Consider the following 15,826-nt stretch of genomic DNA (forward strand, 5'->3'; position numbering starts at 1 on the left):
CCATGAGTGGCAGCACCGGCGCAATGCGCCAGGTGGCATCTGGCTGTGAGCAACTGCAGAAGTCAGCGCCACGACAGCTGTTGAGGCCTGGTAAGCAGGTATAGGATGCGTGGGGCAGCTCCATCCCCCCCCCCTAGCTTTTTACTTGTGCGCCTCAACCCACCTCGCACAACCAGATGGTGGGTAGGGCTTATTTTGGGGGTAGGGCTTATATTAGGTGCAAGTGTGACCGTCGGGCTAGGGCTTTTTTTCAGGGTAGGTCATATTTTCAGGGAAACACGGTAATATCTGAGAGTTTCCCAAGAGAATTACATTACTGTTTTTCCATAAATAGATGGTTGGTTCTGCTTACAAGTTGAAAGGAATCAAGATTAAGCAGAATTTCTGCAAGGTATTAATTAAGACCGGCAACCACCACTAATAACAACAGCTGTTGGCTCCTTGGTTAGGACTTGAACTGTTACATTTTTACCAATTCGAGACTGTGAATCCAATTAAGGATGTGTGTAACTTTAAAACTTCCCACTGGGCACTAAAGCCTGTATTTCCTTGTATTTAATTCAGAGGAGAAACACTTGTCGAGATAAAGATCTTTTATTAATGTAGCCTGGGAACATATCCGTTCCAGACAGGACCTTCTGGCAGAATGCAACCACCTGTGAAGAGTGTTAAAGCATGTTAAACCTTCAACAAACTCACATTGACATTTTGAGTTAAAGAGCAGAATCTGAGGCTCGGGAAGTGCTGTCATCATTAAGAGAATGGCATTTATCTGCCCAAACACAGATGAGCGACAGGAAGATTCACAGAAAACATTTCAACAGATGGAAAGTATTCCTATTGAAGGAAGTTTCACATGTTGTTAAAAATGAGCAAAATTGTTTGCAACTTCTAGCAACCGAAACCTGTAATTGTTCCATTCTTGTCAAAGCCGTACATATTTTTTTAAAAAATAAAATGACTCTCTATGTGATCATGCAGCCTCAAGAATGAAATATGGAATTCTAGCCATATTAGCCATGGCAGGATGAATTATTTGTGAAGAGTGTAAACGTTTCTCCTGCTCAGTTGTGCCACACTCAAGGGGTGGTGCTAATCTCTGTTTCCTAGTTGAGGGAGCCAGCGCTGCCAAGAGGCTTCAGAAAAATAGTGTAAAAGAATCAGTAAAAAAAACAGTGCAAGAATAAATGCAGGAACTGATACCGAGTGACCAAAAGCTTGACAATTCAAGACATGACATTTCAAACAGTTCTGAGGACAGTTAGATCTAGAAAAGCAGATAAGCTTTCATTCCATGGGTTTGCAGAGGAGAGGTCACAGGATATATTACTTTTTTCAGGCATTACCACAAAACTGTGCGATAACTCAGGTGGAATGTGTTGAGTGTGTACTCAAATAAGTTATGAACCACGCTTGAATTTCAGGGCCTCTGGAGCACATCGCCTGCTGCTGAATCCTGAAACAAACAAGGAAGTTCCCCCTGGAGGAGAGGCTGCCTGGCTAATTACAACAAAAGGCACCACCCTGCATCTTGGCTTTCCCTTCGTCACTCCTGGTATGAGCTGTGACAAGAAGTCCCCAAGGCAGACTTCACTTGCTTCAAACAAAACGGAGGCTGCCCGTCCTCCGTGCTGCTGCTCCTGCCCTGATCCAGACCCAGAGTAGGCAAGCAAGCCCCAGGCCGTCCTGACTCAGTCCTCCTTCGGGGTGCCGTTATGAGTCACTGCTTTCAAATTGGGAATGTTTGCTTGGTGGCCGCAGGGGCGGTGAGAGGAAATGCCCACTTCAAAGACCTCATGGATGGCCTTCCGGAAGCAGTGGAAATTATAGTCTATTAGGCCTGCGAAGAAAAGAGATGGGGAGGAGAGGGAAGAGAGGCATAAGTTGGGAAGATTTCAGAAAACGAGAGTAGTAACGTGAAAGCTTTGGAGACTGAGATGCGGTGGATTCGAACTGCCCTCTCCTGAGCTCAAAAGGTATCATCTGGGATGGTAAAAATTCCTGCCCTCTTGCTGGGAAGCAGCTCATGCCAATCCTCCTTACAAAGAGACCTGCTTGAAAGCGAAAAGTGATCTCGGCCACCTATTGTGATGCTGCATTCAAGCAGGCGCTCTCTTCCCAATGGACAGTTGCAAAAAAAAATCCTCAATATATCAATTTCCTTGGATTTAGGACTGAAGCTATGATTCTCTACTAAGAGAGACTGCCACTCGGTGTTGAATATTTTCATAGCAATAGCACTTAGACTTATATACTGGTCCCTAGTGCTTCACAGCACTTTTTGAGCCCTCTCTTTATACGGGATAAATCAATTAGAATAATTCCAGAATGCTGAACTCAGCAAATTCTCCAGGGAAAATGTTTGAAAGTTGAGTTGGGCAAAGAAAACCAGGCTTATTAGCAGATATCCGAGGCATTTCCAAAGACAACAGAAAGATGAACTTTAAAAAAGACTCTTCAGAGATTTCTTATAGAAAAATGTGAAAAAGGCAAATAATTACATCCAAGAGAACTGCATTTCAAAGAATGTATGGTAAGCAAGCTTTTCTAGTGGCTTCCCTACCTCTTCTTTTCCTGGCTTACCAAAAATGTTCTATCAACTGTGGGGCACCTACCGTGTTTCCCCGAAAATACGACAGGGTCTTATTTTCTTTTTACCTACAAAATATGGCTTGAGCTTTATTAAGGGGGGAGGGTTTATTCTTTTGGGGTTGCCGGGCAGCGAGTGGGCTCCCAAAGAGCTGGGCACAGCCTCATGGGCTAATGGCTGTGTTGCGCTGTCACAGCAGCGCAACACAACAGCCATGAAGCGACCACGCTGAGCAGCCACCCGGAAAACCCCACCCGAGTCTTTCGGCAGTGACCACTCTGGGCGCACGCTCTATGGTTGTGGGCTTCCAACCTGAGTCTTTCAGCAGTGGCAGCTCTGGGCGCACGCTCTATGGTTGTGGGCCAGCGTACAACCATAGAGCATGTGCCCAGAGCGGTCACTGCCGAAAGACTTGGCTGGAAGCCGCGGAAAAAGCCAGGCTGGGATGGCGGCAGAGGTGCCCTGGCTCCGTAATGAGAGCTGGGCCATGCATCGTGTGGCTGGGAGGTGGGTGAGCGAGAGCTCACGCAACCCTCTCTCCAGCCATGCAGAGAGCCCTTCACTGGCATTTGGAAGGCGCCAAGCTGCAGGAGCCGGGCGGCGGCGAACAGGCGCTCACGTGGCTTGGCGATACCCCTAGGTCAGTGAAAGTGCTGTGCCAGGCTGCAAAGGGGGTTTGCCCGGTGGCTGCTCGGGAGCGTGGTCGCTTCATGGCTGTTGTGTTGCGCTGTCACCCATGAAGCTGTGCCCGGCTCTTTGGGAGCCCACTCGCAAGAGAGCAGCCGCTCGGCAACCCGCCTCTTCAGCTGGGCACAGCGCTGCTCACCAACCTTGCGGTTGTAATGGCTCCTCTCCTAACTTGAGAAAGTAAAGACTCTTGAAACGGATTATTTCAAAAGGAACCTTTAGTCAAGCAGGATGGAAACTATTAGAAGCAAAGCAGCATCTGAAAACCTTTAGGCCATGCAAATGGGATTAAGCTGATAATGACCCCTCCCCTTTGTCCAAATGCAGATTCTGACCAATACACAAGTGTGAAGATGCTTCCTTAACTCTTCTGCCCTGGGAGTCAATAAAGCACACGTTCCATGGTTATCTCTAGTTAGACATCAAAGTTATATATCCCACGTGGCTACTATAAACATCCCTCCAGAGATGTTGGGACCTTCAGTCTCCCGGTGACAGGAAAACAGTTGTAAAGTTGTAAAACTCAGTTGTTTTAGATGTAGCTAATTATTTAACTCTGAGGCTCCCCTCCTCCCAATTGAATGGCAGTATCACTTTTAGGTATCTGACAGCAGTATCCCGAAGGCGCCAAGCAACGTGATCACCTTGGCCTCGCCCCCAGATTCCCAGCTTGGCACCTTTGGGATACTGCTATGTTGGTGAGCGGCACTCTGCCTGACCAGAGGTGGGGGGTTGTCCAGGGGACTTATATGTGGGGTGGGGCTTATATTTTTGCCCACCAGAAAAATGTGGCATGGCTGTATTATGAGGACATGTCGTAATTTCAGGGAAACATGGTACTCAACAGAAAATCTCCCAAAAGGGGTGGGAAGAGCCAAGGTTGCGACGATATGGTCATGCGGTCTTGATGCTCTGAGACCGCAGCCAATACTTTTGCTGCTGGGTGGTCCAAACGGACCTAAACCGTCCCGAAGAGATGGTGAACAGGAATACATCTTGCTGATTTCGGAGATATCGCAAAATCCCTGAAAGAAGCAAGAGAAGTTCTTCAAGCCAGCGGTAAAAAATCCAGCCAAGGCTGAGAAAGTCAGGGAGGCTCCAAAATGGAAGGCTACGGAAAGAGAAAGATGCCCTAGCATCTCCAAAGTTTCTCAACACAACCAAGAGGCCAACAAGTGCACTGCGCCTACATCGCCAAAGTCAGGCAATGCACCCTAGTGGCCAACAAGTACACTGCGCCTACATTGCCAAAGTCTTGTAACACACCCTAGAGGCCAACAAGTACACTGTGCCTACATCACCAAACTCTTGCGACTCACCCTAGAGGCCAACAAGTGTACTGCGCCTACATCACCTAAGTCAAGCAACGCACCCTAGTGGCCAACAAGTACACTGCGCCTACATCGCCAAAGTCTTGCAATACACCCTAGAGGCCAACAAGTGTACTGTGCCGTATTACCCCCGGCTGGGTATAATGTATACAAGCTTAGCAGATGAAAAGAAAAGGGGCATTGTGTTGTATGTTAAAGACCATATCGATTCTAAATTGGTGTATACGGATGGGGAGGGTAGAATCTTAATGGTCGAATTGAAATTTGGTCGATATAAAATCTTGCTGGTGGCCATATACGCACCGAATGACAACCAAAGTACCTTCTTTAGAAGGTTGCATTTAAAAATTGCAGAGTTAGGCTATGATCATATTTGTGTGGTGGGTGACTATAATGCGGTGGCAGATAGGACAATGGATTACAACCCAGGAAACATCCAAAAGGGGGGGAAATTAAGAGAAAGGAGGAGAGTTCTCCCCAAAACCTTTGAAGACATGAGGGAGGAATATGAATTAAAGGATGTATGGCGTGAACTCCACCCACAGAAACAACAATTTACTTTTTTTCCACATAGACACCAATCCTGTTCTAGGATCGACATGGCCTGGTTGACCAATGTTCCCTCTAATTTTTTTTCAGTGTGAGCGGGAAAGTATAGTGTTTGAGCGGCACAATTTCATGCCTGAGCACCTAAGAGAGCAACAGTTTGAACTGCTGTCACGTCTGCTGGACATTTGCGCAACATACCAAGCGTCAAGCGCCGATTGCTAGCGAGGTTTCAGCCCGATGAATGCCAGGCATGAAAAGTGCCACTCAAACACTATACTTTTCCGCTCACCCTGAAAAAAAAAAGACTTTTGCTCAGCTTTTACATTGTTAGACTGGCTAGAGAGAGACATGGCACCAACAGGGTCCTGGGTCCTGGCATTTTGCAGGCAACCTGTCCTCTCACATTCCTTTGGAATGCAACCCATCACATTTGAATTAGATTTTGCCAATTATCCTATTAAAAGATAATCCTATTATTCTAAAATACAACTAACTCAATATTAAAAACTGTAAATATTTAATGCTGATAAATAATAGCAGTAATTGTTATTTAGTATGATTAAAATCAGTATTGATATATCAATATAATATCTATCAAAATTGACAATAAACACTAAAATAACAATACAAATATATAATGTGAAATATAAATGTAATAAATATAATATATAAATGCAACATAAATGTAATAAAATAATTTATCATGAAATTTATCTCCCCCTTTAAGGTAGTAAGATCAATTAAATAGTCTAGCAAGTTTGGACTATATGCTATATGTTATGTTACTTAAGAATATATATACCTCAGAATCAGATACAACATCCACATCATTTCCAACTGAATCGATAAAACCATAGGCCATGCCAAAACTATTTTAAATAAAGATATGAAATTAATCAAGTCTTGCATTTATTTTTCAAAATGAATGTACTGTTTTTTTTGTTATTTAAGTTTGTACCCCATCTTTTCATCTCCAAGGTATTCAAAGCAGCTAAAAGATTTTTTTTTTAAATTTGAAATCTACTTAAAAACTGGTGTTAACATCACCATAATCTAATTCAAAAAGCCTGGCTAAAAGGGGAATTATCCTTTTCTAAAACCAAAAAAGAAAGAACTGCTTGTATTCTGTAGTATTTAATGAATGCATAGCTTTCAAATGTAATCCAAATTATATATCTAAACAACATTTAAATCATTTAAATATCAGAAGATTCGAGCATTTTTTCTGATCTCTTGGCAGAAAGGATGTGTACTGGCATTTTATGGAATTTAAAATGATTAAGTCCATGACACAAATTGCACAATAGGAAATCCAGGCCAGAATGCATTTAACTCATTGTATCACCAGGGACCAGAATTTAGCAGGCCCAGGGAAAAAAAGTAGGTAAAGCCACTTTATAGCTAAATTTGATACCATTAAAAATTAAATAGGATTAAAATCTGTGGTTTATAATTTACCCAGTTGTGCAATGTCGCCCGCCCCACTCCTTTCGCCGGCAGTAGCCCGCTGCACCAAGGGGGCATGTAAGAGGGAGGGGGAAAACAGGAGGAGAGGTTCAAATCCAGATTTCCACCCGGATGCCTCCCAGATGGGCCCGAAGATTCCGGCCAGGGTGACCACTCTGGCGCTGCCTATCATTCCTGCCGCTCCCCGGGGAGGTGGGGCAGCTGCGTGGAGATGCATCTTCCTTTTGCGCCCACCGACAAGATACGATCCCAACCCCGGGCGTAATTTGATTCCCCTCTTCCCTGAGCTCACAATAACACCCTGTCTCACAAACCAAGAGCCCATCAGGCCGAGTTCGACGGAGAGGCTTCGAAGAAACAAGCCAGCATATATTTTTTTCCAAAAAACAAAAAACCCAGTCCGGAGCTCAGCTGAGCTGAGGCTGTTGGATGAAGCCGTCACCAACGTGTTTCCCCCTCCTCCCCCTCCCCCGTTCCTTCAAGACAGGAAAGGAAATTAGGTCCGTGGGCCACATCCAGCCCAGCCAATCAGGCGGGAGCAGCCGGCGAGGCCCGATCCTGCCTTCGCTGGCAAAGCGAGTCCAGGCAGCAATTATTAGGCAGAGGCGGGTAGAGAAAGACGGACGAGCAGAAGCCCAAATGAACGGAGACAGGCCAACTCATGCATTGACGATTGGGAGGGAAGGGGGGGGAGAAACAAGGTGAAACGAGAGCGTCAACCAGTTCCCCACCCACCCACTCACTCTCCTCTGCCGCTCTCCGCATTTTCTGGGCGGGGTCTCGCAGGAAGGACTTGAAGAGCCGTGCTCTTCAAAACAAGTCTGGGGAGGTCCTTTGCAGGCGGCCAGTTCTAGCCGCCTGCAAAGGACTTCCCCACATTTGCTTTACAGAAAACTCTGCGCGGCAGATAGAATCTGCTGCGCGGGCTTTTCTTGCGACGTGCGCGGCCGCGCAGGAGCGCACCTTAGAGGGAACAGTGTGGTTGACACCAGAAATTGGGGACTTGATTAAGGAAGCAGCAATTGAGGTCAACACCTGGACCGATCACAATCCACTCTTATTGGTGTGGAAGGGAGTAAGGCAGGGGAGGAAGAGAAGGTGGATGATGAATACAGAGATAGTGAAAGAACAAGAATTTCAGCAAATGTTTAAAAGGGAAATGAGGTTTTTTTTTGAAGAAAATAGGAAAGGAGTAACCCCACAAATACTTTGGGATACGGCCAAGGCTTATATGAGAGGCCTAGCTATTAAACATACAATAGGTACCCACAAGAAAAAATTAGAAGAGAGGGCAAAATGGGTAACTAAACTGGAGGTGGTAGAAAAAGCCTTGCAACAGAACCCACTAGACGATAGGAAAAAAGAAGAAATGGCTAGAATTAAGCATGGGATCTCTCTTTTAGACCAGGAGGATGTCGCTCGAAAACTTAGGGGGATTAAGCAAAACTTTTTTGAGCATGCCAACAAACCGGGTCGCTGGCTCTCTTATAGACTTCGAAAAGAAAGAGAGAGCAGACGTATAGCTCAACTGCAGAATAGTAAAGGGGAATTAGTAGAAACCAAGGGGGAGAAACAGGAAATTATCCAAGGCTTTTTTCAGCAACTATATAGTAGGGAAGAAGTTTCTGAGGTCCAAATTAAGGAATTTTTAGATAATGCAAATCTACCCAAGATTTCAAATGCAGCAAAAGGGGTACTGAACCAAAAGATAACATTAGAGGAACTAGAAAAGGCAGTTAAAAAAATGGGAAACAACAAAACTCCTGGCATGGATGGTTTGCCAGTTGAAATCTATAAATCTTTTTTGGAAATTTTAGGACAAGAGATGATAGCAATATTTAATGCTGTCTTGACGGATTCTATTGCACCGAAATCATGGGCCGAGGCTTATATAACCCTTTTGCCTAAAGTTGGAGCTGACCGTACCCAAATTAAAAAATATAGGCCCAATTCACTTTTGAATGTGGATTATAAAATCTTTGCAGCTATATTGGCAGATAGACTCAAATTTTTCCTTAACAAATTTATACACCCTGATCAGAACGGCTTCCTGCCGTCAAGGCATTTGAAAGACAATGTCAGAATTATTTTGGATGCCTTAGAATATTATGAAGCTCGGCCAGATAAACAAGTGGCCTTTATGTTTCTTGACGGACAAAAGGCTTTTGATCGGGTAAATTGGAATTTTATGTTGTCACAACTAGAAAACATGAAGTTTGGAGAAAGCTTCTTAAATGCAATTCGGGCAATTTATGTACGACAAACCGCGACAATATTGGTAAACGGAGAAGAGGCGGGTGACATTGTGATTGGTAAAGGCACAAGACAAGGATGCCCGCTATCCCCCCTATTGTTTATCCTCACATTAGAACCCCTTCTTAGAATAGTGAGAAGCGATACACAAATTAAAGGGTTACGAGCTAAAGCTCAGGAATTTAAGGTCCAGGCTTTCGCCGATGACCTTGTTTTTATCCTGGAGGACCCTATGGCGTCTGGGATACAACTTTTACGTAAAATAGAGGAGTACGGCAGGATAGCGGGGCTACGTATAAACAAAGAGAAGACAAAACTGTTAATTAAAAATATGACTCTGAACCAGAAAAGGGAAGTACAAAGCCTGTTAGGGATCAACATGGCCCACAAAGTACAATATTTGGGAATTTGGCTGACGGAGAGATGTTCCTCTATCAAGGTAGATAACTATATGAAATTGCTACAACAGGTATCCAAAGATATGACTAATTGGAGTAGCAAACAATTGTCTCTGATGGGCAGGATTGCGACAGTCAAGACATATGTATTACCAAAATTTTTGTTTTTGTTTCAAACGGCACCAACTAAATTGGACAAATTTTTTTTTAAATCCTTGGAGACAATAGTGACACAGTTTATATGGCAAGGCAAGAAAGCACGAATCAAAGCCCAAACTTTGCAAAAACGCAGAGAACTGGGAGGCTTCGGAGTACCCAACTGGGAAGCATATTATAACGCAGCAATCATGACATGGGTGAAAGATTGGGTGATGTTGAATAGAAGGCGCCTATTGGCTATAGAGGGACATGACCTCCCCAGGGATGGCATGCCTCCCTCTGGCAAGAAAGAGACACCCCCCATAGGTACTTCATGGGACATTATATTCGGAAGATTTTGATGGGAGTCTGGGAAAAAATGAGGAAAAAATATTATCTTAGGGTTCCGTGTTGGTTGGCACCATTAGAGGCCTTAACGCATCCGAGTTTATTTAATTGGACAAGAAACATAACATATAAAGATATCATGACAGAAGATGGCAACATGAAAACAAAAATGGAATTAGAGCAACAGGGAAGGAATTTGGAATGGTGGGAATATTTACAGGTTAGAAACAGGTTTAAAAGTGATAAGGCACGTTTCGGGATCTACCCAAACCCTCAGGGGGTAGATAAGATCTTGTTTGGTGGAGACAAGAAAATATTATCGAAGATCTACCAATTTTTGACCTGCCAAGATACTAATGAAGAGATGGACAAAAGCCTTCTAATAGTATGGGAGAGAAACCTAGGTTATGAAATTGAAATGGGCAAATGGTGGGATCTATGGAGTAAGACCATTAAACTTACAACATCTACTGCATTCAAAGAAAACATATACAAGATGGTTTATAGGTGGCACTTCCCCCCAACGAGGTTAGCCAAGATGTTTCCTGGGTTATCTCCATTGTGTTGGAAATGTGGAAGAAAGGAGGGCACATTCTATCATATTTGGTGGTCCTGTACTGAGGCCACGAAATATTGGAAAAGGATTAAAAAATGGTTAAAAGAGGTTACCGGGGCAAACATTGAATGGAGACCTGAGAACCTGTTACTAAGCATCAAACCAGATAACATAAGCAGTTCAATATGGCACTTGAGCCTGCATATAATTGTGGCCGCAAGAATAACCTATGCACAATTTTGGAAATCCACCACTATACCGTCGGAAGATGCTATAATTAAAAAGATCTACGAATGTGCAGAAATGGACAGAATGACGGGTTGGCTGAGGGACAAAGGAGAAACAGAACATTATCTTAGCTGGAACCTATGGTATATGTGGGCGACTAGGAGAACAGCAGGGACTTAAAATGGGGAAAGTTAACATAGGTACCGTAATAGATCCCTGAATCTTGCAATGAGAAGATGTGGCTTAGAGACCTAATAATGAGGAAAGAAAGAAAAAACTGGGCTGTGAATGACTGTCACCGTGGGGGGGGGGGGAGGGGGGGTTGTATGTTTAAAACGGCATTTGTATCTGTATGTTTTACTTTATATTGTTATGTATGATTTGTCTTGCTTATGTCGTTGTATTTATGTCGTTGTATTTTTCTTCTTGTTTTTTAAAGGTAATAATGTTTAATAAAAATTATATTAAAAAAAAAAAGTGTACTGTGCCTACATCACCAAAGTCTTGCAACGCACCCTAGTGGCCAACAAGTACACTGCGCCTACATCTTCAAAGTATTGCAACGTTCCCTAGTGGCCGACAAGTGAACTGCGGCTACATCTTCAAAGTCTTGCAACGCACGCTAGTGGCCAAAAAGGGAATTGAACTCAAAGAATTCATAACACGTTCAAGAAATTTTATGAGCTAGTCCTAGTCATATAATCTTTCTAGCAATGGCAGAAGGTTCAGACATGCCAATCCCCATGCCTGAATTCACCATAGACTCAGAATTGGATGTCCAACTATCAGAAAAGGAAGAAACACGTCAGATAGCCTATGACCTAAGACAGCATAGAAAGCTGTTGTGGCCCAGCAGGATCTGGTTGATCTGCTGATGGACTTGGATAGCGAGGAACCATATGAGTCTGTCCTGGGCGATGAGGACGACCCTGGGCATGGTTCGGACTCAGAGTAGGGACCAGAGAGGCTGGTTGGCCCACAGGAGGCGCCTGAGGCATGGAGCAATGGGGAGGATCAAAGGCAGTTTGTCCCTGATGCTAGATTGAGAAGGGCTGAGAAACGGAAGAAGCAACTCCGTAGGCAGACTCACAGAAGATGATTAAGCACAGGTGGTTGTTGATTGGCCCCTCCCGAGAGAGATTATAGGTGAGGCGTTGGGAGGGGACATTTGCAGGAAACAATCGTTCGAATTAGTAGTTAAGAAAATCTATCCGTGTATTCTAGCCGTGTGTTTGTTTGGACTATCTGCGTTGCTGCGTTTGAACTATCTGTGTTGCTGTAGAGCTACTCTATTGAACGTGAGCTGCCTGAACTCTCAGCCGAAGGATTCGTTATCTCAGTAATTGAACAGTGGCAAACAGCCAAGCCTGTGTTCTGGTTTATTCACAGGCCAGGGGGTTAGAACAGAAAGCCTACGCACATTAAGGGGTCAAACCGCTTGGAGGAATGAGACGAGGTTTATTGAAAGCATGAGAGTCGCTGGAAGGAGTTGCAGCGTCTCTGTGACCAACCCAAAGAAGATCTAACTCCCAGACGCCTCCGGTCATTGGAAGAGGACATGAATGACATCTTCTCGCAATAGACAATTTATGAAGACCGCCTCAATGACATCCAGCTACAACTAAACGATGATGAAGAACTTCAGAAGATGTTGCACCTTCAGAAGTTAAACAGAGAACATAACAAGAAGTTTCAACGCAGGAAAGACGTTATGAAAACCTATCTGAAGAGGGAGACTGCACCGGACAAGAAGGCCGACTTCAAAGTATCACATTGTTCGTATACAACATTTCAGCAGTCATACACAACCTCCTTCTACGTCTCCAGAAAAGCCTCATCTTTCCGACCATAGGCAACTCGCAATGTCTCGCAACAATCTTCCCACTACAGCCAAAGGCCATGGATATCCACAGCTGCAGAAGCCAAAGCTCAGGCAGGGAGGGCAACTGTGAAAGCCAAAGCTCAAGCTGCGAAAGCCAAATTTCAGGCTCAAGTGGAATATCTTCAGCGCAAGTGGGAAGCGAAAAAAAGGCTGATACGGGCCAAAGTTCTGCAGGCCGAGGCTGTCAGAGCCTCCTTCATCTCCAGTCTTAGGAAGTTAGAAGTGGGGAACCCAGACAAACCCAGACCTAGCCCGTCAAAGCCTACGTAAACAGCCAACACGTGGTACAACAGGAACGAGGGGAATCTCAAGTGTCGGAACTCGACCCCTCCCTTAAAATTGGAGAGCCTACCCTGACAAACCAAGAAACACGAGGTGACCAGGGTAGTCCATCGGCAACAGTGAAGGATCTTCACAGGCAAGCACACAAGCAGACGTGGTTCACAGCCTCAATGTGGAGGTGAAGAAACCCTTGGCAGACCTTCAAAGCGACTCGCGCACAGACAGAAAGATGCCTGAAATAGAAGATGTGCCAAGGTACAGCACATCAGCCAGTTCAGCACTCAACAGCTTCATCAACATCCAAAGTAAAGAAACACACTTCATGACATTGACGTGCACCAGGTCCCAGTGCACGGCGGGGAGGAAAGTGGATAGACTCTGCATAGAAGTGTTAGATGAGAATGCACAGTTCCCACTGCCGCCATTACTAGAATGGAACAACCCACCAGATGATCGCAGTCAGATTACGACACCAGAGGTAGCAAGCACCACACCTCTCCTGAAGTACATGAGTAATCACTCTCCTGCTCTAGATCCCAAAGCTGAAATCCTGCTCTTGCCAGGAGCAGACACCTCCAACGCTTTCACCCCTCAAGAAGTGGTCAAAGGTCCAAAGGGATCCCCATTCGCCCTCAAAACAGAACTTGGAAGGGGCATATTTGGGATGGTATGTATCGATCAACCACAGGTCCCAACCCAGGCGAATGTCTTTGCAAACTCCGCTCAGTAATGGGAGAACATCCTCAACACTCAAACCAGTTTTAGGAGCAACAGTGTTCCAGACCAGCAAAGAAGACAACGACTTGACCTTGTCGATAGAGAACAAAGAATTTCTGAGGCTCATGGTCAAGGAATTCCAACAAGAGGCCACCAAGAATTGGATGGCCCCAATACCCTTTCACGTACCAAAACAACGGTTTCCAAATAACCATGAGAAATCTTTCTCTCGCCTCTTCAATCTGAGACAAATCATGAACAAGCAGCCTGAAATGAAAGCTCATTTTGTGGAGTTCCCTAGACCAGATGGTCCAGAACTGACACGCAGAACTTGCTCCACCTCCGAGAATTGATGAGGAATGCTGGCATCTGCCATCCTTTAGAAAGTGCCAGCCACAAGAGCCAGGCCAGATTCGGAGGAGGAGCCAACGTCGCAACGTTACATTGTGCGGATTCAACTGTCTGAATCCGCCGATGACACTTTTGCCCCTGGACGGTCCGGCAGAACCTAAACTGTCCCAAAAGGACGGTGACTGGAAAGACAAGACCTTGCTGGTCGCAGGGACATCGCAAAGTCCCTGATAAACCCAAGGGAAGCGCTTCCAACCAGCAGCAAACAGGCAGCCCACCCGGCTGACATAGTTGGAGACTCCAGGAAGACGCTCCAGGAAGAGAGAAGTGAAAGTGTTTCCACCTGGTGAGGTTTTTTTTCTTTTCTTTTAGAAGATTGCCCCAAGAAACTCTTTTCTTAAGCTTAATTAGTCCATTAAGCAAGAACAAAGCGGGGTATTTAATCTCTATTGGACTGCCTTAGAAAGTTTTTTGCTCTTGTAACGATCTTTTGAGGATTGAGTGATTACAAAGCTTCCATTTTTTCCGCTTGAGGGAAGGGATCTTTTTCTCTCTATTTCCCTTTACTACTTTAACTTTTTTGGCTTAAATTAAAACTCTTTTTACTTTAATAAATTTCATCTTCTACTTGTTACAATATTATATTAAAGATACTTAAGGAAAGAGGTTTTAAATTAGTCAAATCTGCCACTTGGAAGCCCAAGTCTGAAGCTTTTTTTCCTTTGCTGTTGTAAAAATGTTTCCTTTGTTCACTCTTATCTGACTATACTGACTGTGGAACAGAAGGATTTGGAATGTCTCTTTAAAACCTGATAAAGACCCAAGGTCACAAGTAGTGGTGTGTGGAAAATATTTTGGCAAGAATTGGAAAAGGAAAGAAAAACTTTAGAACCCTTCTTCTTTGAAAACCATAAAAGAACATTTGTCTAAGATTTAAAATAAAAATAGATATATTCTTCAAAATCTGTGACAGGCTAGAGTGGCAGATAGTACCAAATTCTTCCTCCTGCATTTTCTTTATATTTTTCCTTACTCTAAAAAATGGAGCAATACTCAGATGAGGAAAACTTGTTAATTCAAAACATTTTGGCTGGACTTCAAAACGTCTCAGAAGGACTTGAGAGATTTGACAAGAAATGGGACAGACTATGAGGTATCACAAAAAAAGATGATGGGGTTACAGCCCCAGAAATTAAAGAAGTGAATGAAATTACAGAAAACAAAGGTAAGAACTCAGATGAACTTATAAATGGAGTAAACGTGAGTGAAGGTGGAAAGAAGGGAAGCTGGGAAAGTGACTTTGATAATTTGGTATTCCACCCCAAACTCCAAGATGTAGGAGAAAAAGAAAGGGCGAAAAAGATGGAGTTAATAAGACAAATCTATTCAGAAAGAAACCTGACAACCAAAGTTAAGCTTACATCAATAACAACTCAAGGGCAACAAAACTACATGAGAGATCGTTTAAGCTTTAAAGTGCGGAGAGAAGTCTTAAACCCTGGAAAGGTTCTGGACAGAGAATTGACACAACAACTGGCGAGTGATGAAAGACCATTTTGTTACTGGAAAGATAATGGTAAATAATGCCAATTGATGGAAAAAAGCTAGTTAATTTTTGATGATTATTAAGTAGAGATTTTAGTACCTTATAGACTGTTTTAGATTAGCATTGAATGCTTATCCATTAACATAAATTTACTATGATACTAATAGAGAAATAATAAGCCTAGTTAGGATAAATAACCAGGCCATAGAAATGCTAATGTACATTCTGGGTGATTGTCAAGTAGAAATGTTAATATCTCTTAGATTGTCTTAGGTGTCCAATCTTCATTTTCTTAGCACGTAATTAACTAATTTGGGATTGAGGGAAAAGTCCTATAAATCTTATTAATAAATCATTGTTTAAAGACGGTTATAAAGTTATAATACTGTGTGGGTCTGGAGATGAGAGGTGAAATAATCAGTAAATAACCTTTAGTTAACTACAATAATAACAATGAAATGTTAAAGGACAATATTCAATGATACATACAGGTGTGTTACGGG

General features: G+C 43.7%; 1 protein-coding gene across 1 annotated transcript in view; it reads right to left on the reverse strand.

Annotated features, from left to right (window-relative positions):
- Positions 1 to 575: 575 nt before the first annotated feature.
- LOC148043120 (ras-related GTP-binding protein C-like) overlaps positions 576 to 15,826 on the reverse strand; it is a 29,802-nt gene continuing 14,551 nt past the window's right edge. The window contains exon 7 of the mRNA XM_087726998.1: positions 576 to 1,840. Coding sequence (XP_087583124.1) covers positions 1,692 to 1,840 — 149 coding nt within the window. The 3' untranslated portion in view covers positions 576 to 1,691. The remainder of the gene's footprint in view (positions 1,841 to 15,826) is intronic.

The sequence above is a fragment of the Thamnophis sirtalis genome, unplaced genomic scaffold (genome assembly GCF_051295495.1).
Source record: "Thamnophis sirtalis isolate CommonGarterSnake01/CBP01778 unplaced genomic scaffold, rThaSir2_p1.2 scaffold_13, whole genome shotgun sequence".
NCBI lineage: Eukaryota > Metazoa > Chordata > Lepidosauria > Squamata > Natricidae > Thamnophis > Thamnophis sirtalis.